General features: G+C 42.8%; 1 protein-coding gene and 1 pseudogene across 1 annotated transcript in view; one reads left to right on the top strand and one right to left on the bottom strand.

Annotated features, from left to right (window-relative positions):
- The first annotated feature begins 5,412 nt into the window (after positions 1-5,412).
- The window catches only part of NLRP2 (NLR family pyrin domain containing 2), a 20,233-nt gene continuing 17,192 nt past the window's right edge, over positions 5,413-8,453 (top strand). The window contains exons 1-2 of the mRNA XM_006915985.1: positions 5,413-5,692; positions 7,207-7,251. Of these exons, the coding sequence (XP_006916047.1) occupies positions 5,413-5,692; positions 7,207-7,251 (325 nt within the window). The remainder of the gene's footprint in view (positions 5,693-7,206; positions 7,252-8,453) is intronic.
- LOC112483086 lies at positions 5,989-6,107 on the bottom strand (annotated as a pseudogene).

The raw sequence follows: 8,453 nt of genomic DNA, 5'->3' as shown, positions 1-8,453 counted from the left end.
ATGATGAATTCTTTAAGCTTTTTCCTGTCTGGGAAGCTCTTTATTTCACCTTCCATTTTAATTGAAAGCCTTGCTGGTAGAATATTTGTGGTTGTAGATTCTCATTTTTCATAACATTGACTATTTCTTGCCAGTCTCTTCTGGCCTTCAAAGTTTCCATTGAAAAGTCTGCAGACATTCTTATAGGGATATTCTTGTAAGTAACTAGCTGCCTTTCTCTTGCTGCTTTTAAGAAATTCTCTTTGTCTTTGACATTTGGCATTTTAATTATGATGTATCTTGGTGTAGGTCTGTTTGAATTCCTCTTGTTCTCTTTGCTTTGTGCTTCCTGAACTTGTAAGTCTAATTCCTTTGCCAGGTTAAAGATGTTTTTTGTCATTATTTCTTCAAATAGATTCTCAATCCTTTCTCTCTTCCTCTCTCTTCCTCTTCAGGTGCTTCTATGATCTGGATATTTTTTGCTTCATGTTGTCCCAGAGATCTCTTAAACTATCCTCATGTTTTTTAATTCTTTTTTCTTTTTGTTGTTCTGATTGGGTGCATTCTGCTACCTTGTCTTCTAATTCGCTGATTCAGTCTTCTGCTTCATCCAATCGACTGTTGAATCCTTCCAATGTATTCTTCATTTCAGTTATTGTATTCCATATTTCTGTCTGGTTTTTTTTATGGTTTCTATGTCTTTTTTATGCTTACTATCTCTCTGTTGAGGTTCTCATTGTGCTCATCCATTCTCCCCATAAGTTCATTGAGCACTCTTATAACCATTATTTTGAACTGTCTCTGGTGTAGGTTGCTTGCCTCCATTTCATTTAGCTCATTTTTTGGAGTTTTCTCCCATTGTTTCATTTGTTGCATGTTCCTTTGTTTTCTCATTTTATTAGCCTCTCTGTGTTCGCTTCTATGTATCAGGAATATTTGTTTCATCTCTCAGCCTTGGCCAGATGGCCTAATGTGGTAGGTGTACTGTGTGACCCAGTGGCACACTCTCCCTGATCCCTTATGCCGAGGCTCTGGACATGATCTTTGTGTGGGCTGTGCGTGATCTCCTGTTGTTGCCAAGCCTTTATTGTTGTTAGTACTATCAGTGGATGAGATTAACGCTCAGGCTGACTAATTGTGCGAATTGACTGCACCCACAGGGTAAGAGTTGTAGTATGGGGGCTGACCCCACTGAGTGGGATTTGCCCTAGCAGGCTTGTGTACTTGTTGCAACCACCCTTTGTGTGTATCACTAATGGGACTAGTCAGGTGTTGCTCTGTTGTGGTCTGGTGCCAGCCTCCAGATGCATTGGTTTTGTGGCCCCTTGGGAGGGGCACCCCCATAGGCCAAGGTCAGTTGCTGCTTTTGATTGCTCGGGGCTACCCGGTGAGGACTACATAGCAATCCATAGATGGTTGTTGGCTATGCTGTATCTGTAGGTAAGTGGAAGAGACAATGCTGTAGGCAGTGGTCCGTTATCCCCCTTCTCTGACCTAAGGCAGTTTAGCAGAGGGAACAGTGCTCCTCAAGGCCTGACACTGCCTGTCAGTTGCCTGTAAGTCTCTGAAACTGGATGAGCCTCTGGGTGACATGCATGTTGAGTGGCACAGGGACCCTGGGAGTCTCCTGGGTCTACTGAGTAAATTTCCCCCTGTCATTGCAGCATCAGTTTACATGCCAACACTGTTTCTGTGGCTCCCTGTATAAGTTTCCACTCGTAGCAAGGTCAAATTGCTGCCCACCCTGGGCTTAAATGCGCTACCCCAGGTCAGAGGCAGCTGCCTGTCAGTGTGCAGCGGGCACTTTGTGTATTGGATGAGACAAGAGTTCAGGGAGTCGAAGGCCATTGGGCCAACACAGACCCCTGCAATCCCCTCAAGAGATATTACAGCTCATATAGGCAGCAGTGATCTGTCCACAACCATTTTCCTTGAAATGTGCTCACTGTGCTAGCCAAGGTCTGTTGCCTGCGCTGACTGCATAACCCCAGAGGCAAGCAGGGCACAAGAGGCTGCTTGTCAATGGGCTGCAGACATTTTGTGGCTTGAGTGAAGCGGGATCTCAGGGGGACAAAGGCCATCTGGCCAATACAGGCTCACTTTTGCTGCAACTCCTGTGCCTGGGCATTTCCACTGTAGACACAAATCACAGTGAGACTAGCTGCTGTCTGGGGCAGTCCCATAGACCCCTGTGCTCCCTGGACACAATATTGCTACTCTTGCAGACAGCAAAGATCTGCCTGCCATTGATTTCCATGCAGTGCCCACCCTGTGCCAGCCAAAGCTTGTTGCCTGTGTGGATTGAGAGTTTAGGGAGGGGCTGGGCTGTGGCAGTTCAATGACAATGGGCCACATGGGGCCATTTGTGGGTAGGGTGGGGTGGAGTTTCAAAGAGACAATAGCAGTCAGATCAACACAGCCTCAGTCTTGCTGCAACTTTGGTAACTGTTCTTGAGTTTCCTAAGAAGTCCCAGATCATAGCAAGACCAACTGCTGTCTGGGTTGGCCCACAGGTCCCCGATATCTGCCCAAGTTCATATTGGCAGCAGTGATCTGCCTGACCCTATCTCGGAAATGCGGCTCTCAGATCTGGTCACTCACTTGGAATGGAAATGTACAACACTGGCAGCTGTCCTGGGATTGGAAACTCCACTTACAGTGCTGGCCACCCCCTGGGAATGCTTGGCCCTGAATCAGAGCAGGGCATGGTATCCATCCAGCAACAGATGCCCCAGGCAATCTGCAGGTTGGTTGGGGCGGGTTGATCCCCTCTGACCAGCGCTTCCTAATGGCTCTGTGGGAGGAGTCTGCACAGTCAAGCTGGCATGGTCTGTACATTACCCTGTAGGGGAGCCCGACTAAGGCACAATGGTGGCTGCCCTTCCAGCCGTCATTCTGACACCAGGTAATGCAGACTTTCTCAGAATGAATCCCACACTAGCCTCTGACCCACCACTGGTGTCCCAGGTGAGTGTCCACAGGTCAGAAAGCCTGTGCGCAGGTCCTTCAAAGGGACGTCTAGGGATTCAGTCTCCTTCATCTCACCCAGACAGCCGGAATCCCCTCTGGTTTCTATGGTCAGAGTTATTGAAATCTCCTCTTCCCTGGGCTAGGATTCTGGGCTGGGGAGCCCCCATATGAAACCAGGACCCCCCGCCTTCTTCAAGAGAGGCTCTGCAGCCTCACTCTCCCTCCTGGTGGTTCTCCACTACCCAAGGGTACGGGTCCAGCTTGATTTGCAACTTTGCCCCTCCTACCAGCTTCGATGTGGCTCCTTTATATTATCAGACATAGGTGTTATGATCAACTGGACTTCAGGTGATTCTCCATGTTGATTATTTTATAATTTGGTTGTAATGTCAATGTGGACCTGGGAGGAGACAAACTCTGCTTTTATCTAGTCCACCATCTTCCCTGCTTGCTGAATCTTAACAGGTGGCCCCAGAGGGGCACAGGCTAGGGCTAAATTTGGCCTGCAGCCAAACCCCTCTCAGGCCTGTGCCACTGGACACCTACTACACAAAGCCATACTAATAAGACCAAGAGACTTAGGAGCTTTGCTTAGTACATAGAAAGAGACACAGAAAGGCAGCCAAAACGGGAAGACAAAGAAGCAGAAACCATATGAGAGAACAGAACAGAGATCCAGAAATAATAGAGTCAAACAATCTAACAGATGCAGAGTTCAAAACACAATTATAAAGATGCTCCATGAACTTAGGGGAAGTATAGATTAATTCAGTGAGAACTTCAACAAAGAGATAAAAAAATAAAAATGGAAATGGAAATTATAAAAGGGACCCAATCTGAAATGAAGAACACACTGAGATGAGAAGTATATTAAATGGAATAAACAAATTGAATAAAGAAGAGGATCAAATGACCTATTAGATGATGGGAAAGCCAAGGACACTCAATCAGAATAGCAAGAAAAAAGCTAAGACTAAATAATTTAAGGAGCCAAGGGGATACTATTAAAGGTAAAAAATATTCATGTAATAGGGGTACCTGAAGGAAAACAAGATGCTGAACAGCTATTTGAAGAAATAATAATGGAAAACTCCCCCTACCTGGTGAAGGAAATAAACATACAACCCCAGGAAGCTCAGAGAGTCCCAAAAACCAGGAACCCAAAGAGGCCCACACCAAGACACATGGTAATTAAAATGCAAAAGGTTAAATACAAAGACAGAATCTTAAAAGCAGCAAGAGAAAAGCAGTTAGTTACCTACAAGGGAGCACCCATAAAATTGGTAGCTGATTTCTCAAAAGAAACCTTGCAGGACAAAAGGGCTTGGCACAAAATATTCAACATGATGAAAACCCAGGATCTACAGCCAAGAATACTGTATCCAGCAAAGCTATTATTTAGAGTTGAAAGAAAGATAAAGAGCTTCCCAGACAAAAATAATCTAAAGGAATTTATCAACACTAAGCCAGTATTACAGGAAATGTTGGAGGGACATTTTAAGAAGAAAAAACATGTATCAAAAACAAGAATAAAGAATGGTAACAACTACATTCCTATCAACAAGTACCTCAAATGGAAAAGGATTAAGTGCTCCAACAAAAAGATAAGAGTGGCTGAATGGACAAGAAAACAAGATCCCTACATATGCTGCCTACAAGAGACTCACTTCAGATTAAAAGACACACATAGACTAAAAGGAAGGGGATGAAAAAGATACTGCTTTGATGGACCTAGAGGATATTGCGCTGAACGAAATGGGTTGATAAAGACAAATATCACATGATTTCACGTACATGTAGAATCTAATTAATAAAGTCAACAACAACAACAACAAAAGTAGAAATAAACTCATAGAGATGGAATATTTAGAGGGATACTAGATGGGATGGGGGTTGGGGAGAAAAATAGGGCAAAGGGATTAAGAGGTACAAATGGATAGAATAGACATGAAGATGTAGAGTGTACCATGGAGAAGATGATTAATAATGTTGTAATAAATATGTAAGGTGGAAGAGGGTACTAGATTTAGTGGGGTGATCACTTTGCAAGTTACGTGGATCTTTGATCAATATGCTATATAACTGAAACTTTATTATCGTATACCAACTATAATTGGAAAAAAACTCATTGAATTGTACAGTGTAAATACAAGCAACTAATTTTCTATTGTATTTCCATAAAAATGAAAAATGAATATTGCTGATAATAAATACTTTCATATTATAAAAAAAAAATGTGAGCCATTGTGTCAAGCCAAGACATTAGAGCATTCTGAATGAATTTCACCTCTATTTGGGAGTTTGTTCTTAAAGCACCAGGTTAGACAATGAATGAGACTATCCCAGTCTCCAGCACAGAAGCAACAAGCATTTGAGAGGAGAGTACCGATTTGCTATCTCTGCCCATGTCTTCCCTTAATTCTCCTTTAATGCCAAAAGCTCAGGTCTCACATGTAGAACAGGATGATCCCTTCTGCACAGCTGGATTTCAGCCTGCAGCTTCTTCTGCAACAGCTTGACCAGGCCGAGCTAAGCAAGTTCAAGTCTCTGTTGAGGATGCTCTGTCCCAAAGATGAGTTGGAGCACATCCCCCAGATGGAAGTAGATGAGGCAGATGGGAAGCAACTGGCGGAAATTCTCACCAACCACTGTGCCAGCTATTGGGTGGAGATGGTGGCCATTCAGATCTTCAACATGATGGACCGAACAGATCTGTCTCAGAGAGCAAAGGAGGAACTCAGGGGTAAGTAAAAATGAGTCCATACCCTGTCCCAGTGGGGGAAGGAACAGAAATAGCATTGAGCCTTGGAGAGGCTGAACACAGATGCTAGAGCTTCATGAAGTCTCGTGGTTCTTATATTCTGGCTATTTCTATGCCTTCTGGGTATCGTATGCCTATGCTGGGCTTCTCTCCACACCTCTATTCTCCTGTTCAAGGCTTTCTGAAATATAGTCATGATCCCTTTATTTCATATGTTCTCCAAGATGTTAAATTATTACGTACCCTCTGTTTTGATTTATTTTTATTTTATTTTTTAATGCCTACAGCATCTGGTGTTCCTAGGTGGTCTCCCATCCAAGTACTAACCAGGCCTGACCCTGCTTAGCTTCCAAGATTAGACAAGATCAGGCATGTTCAGGGTGGCACAGCTGTAGACCCTCTGTTTTGATTACAATTCCTACTTATAATGTTTCCTTCCTACATAGTATGTCTATAAATATTCTTACACACACTCACAAATTTGAACCACTACCTTCCTTTAGATCAGCAGCATTTGGGACTGGGTGATTCTTTGGGGGTACAGAAGGGACACCCTGTGCATTCTTGGGTATTTAGGAGTAGCCCTGATACCCCTGTGCTAGAATCCCAGCACCTCTACCCATTAGATGCTAGTAGCACACTCCCCCACTGGTGACAACCAAAAATGTCTCTAGACTCAGCCAAATGTCCTCTTGGGGGCAAAATTACCCTGAGTGGCAAACCATGTCTTAGGTCAGTGGTTCTCAACTTTCACTGTTCTAGGTAATTTCCTGGGAAGCTCTAAATATACTGATGTCCCGAACCTATCACAGGAGATACTGATTTAACTAATTGATCTATGGTTCCCCCAGGCATGGAACTCTTAAAAGCTTCTTAAGTGATTCCTACATGTATCTGAAATTTGAGAATGTGATTTAGAGCTCTGCTGACTGATACAGTAGCACTTGAACTGTGGCTTGTTTGAATGCAGATGTGCTGTATATAAGGCTAAAGTATGCACCAGCTTTTAAACATATTGTTTTGTGCACTATCTCATTCGTTACTCTTATATTGATTATACATTGAAGTGGTAACATTCTATACAGTTACATTAAAAATATCATGAAAATTAGTTGCACCTCTTTTTACCTTTTATAATGTGACTACTAGGAAATTTTAAATTACATAGCTAGCTTGCTTTTCTGGCAGGCATTGTATTTGTCTTGGAGAACACTGTTCTGCATTTTCTCTCTGTCTTGCTCCCCAAAAAGGGGTATGTAAAACAGCTCTACTTCCTATCCTGTTTTTTTTTTAATTTAAAAATGTTGCTGGTTTTATTCCAGCTAGAAATCTGTTTTCAGCCAGATGTTCCCCATCTTCAGTAGACAGGTGAGGGTTTGGCCTCTCACTGGCCTCTAGAGATTAAAGATTTGAAAGTAGTAGAAAGAATAACGCACATGGCCCCACATAGCCTGGCTCTAAAAAGGGTAAATTTCTTCCATCTCCTCTTTTTTCAGAAGCAGCTTTGAAGTCTCTTCAGGAAAACAAACCTCTGTCATTAGGTAAGTCACCTCATCTATGATCTTTTCTTTTTTCAAATGAGATTTTGGAATTTGGGGACAAGATACAGTGGCAGGCACTAGGAAGGCAAAGGAATATAAGACCTCTGCTGTCATCCATGTGGCAGTGGTAAGACATGGAAAGGTAAAAGGAGGCAGTATTTATACAGGAAATCAGAGTAATGTCTGGATAAGCTGGATGTCAGGCTGACTGAAAGCAGGGAATGGTGAGCCATGGCTCACAAACCAAATCCCACCTGCCATATCCTTTTGTACATCATTCCACAAGCCAAGAACAGTTTTTATGTTTTTAAATGGCTGGGGACACCAAATCAAAAGAATATATTACAGGCTATGAAATCCTATGAATTCACATTTCCATACATGTGAAAAAAATTGTATTTGTTTGAAGATACAAAGAGCACCCGCATTCGCTTCTGCATGACCTGTGACTGCCTTTGCTCTATGAAGGCAGAGATGAGTGGCTGCAACAGACTGCATGGCCCACAGAGCAGAAAATATTTACATTCCTGGTCAAAAGGATTTTTTGAGTCAATGATTTTCAACATTCTTTTGATATTACCAAAATCCTTAAAAATAGACCTTGGGCTTGACCAGGGATGGCTGGAAAAGTGAAGGCAAGCCCTTTCACATGTAAACCCAGATCATCCAACTACCTCTATTGATACACAGATACGTTAAATGTCCTAAAGTGATGGCCTGAATGTCAACTGTAAATTGGTGGTCTCTTAGATATGACCCTTGGCAATGCTTCAAGGAACAGCATGAGCCACAAAGCTGGCATTCCATTAACTGTTCTCAGTAAACTTGCAGTTCTTTGTTTAAAATCTTACTGGCACCTTCTGTGATATCGTTGCTTCTGTTCCCTCGCTTCTTTACAATCATTTTCCACTCAGCATATATTGGTCCTGGTTGCCATCACTTGAAGTCTTACTGTGCTTTATATCCTGAAGCCTTTCGAGAAGGTATCTTCTGACCTGCATTTTTCCTGAACTTCAGAAGCTTACATCCAACTGCTTCCTGGATATCTCTTCAGAAGTTCCATAGACTCGCCCCTTCACCATGCAAAGTCGAGCTTGAAACAATGCTTCTGCCATTATGCCTCTGCCCTGTTCCTAAAATCTTTCCTAGGACAATGCTACTTAATTCGCTGAAACCAGGAAACTAATCCTGGTGAGGGTTTA

This window comes from Pteropus alecto, unplaced genomic scaffold (genome assembly GCF_000325575.1).
Source record: "Pteropus alecto unplaced genomic scaffold, ASM32557v1 scaffold326, whole genome shotgun sequence".
Classification (NCBI taxonomy): Eukaryota; Metazoa; Chordata; class Mammalia; order Chiroptera; family Pteropodidae; genus Pteropus; species Pteropus alecto.
This window is presented reverse-complemented; position numbering and strand designations above follow the sequence as displayed.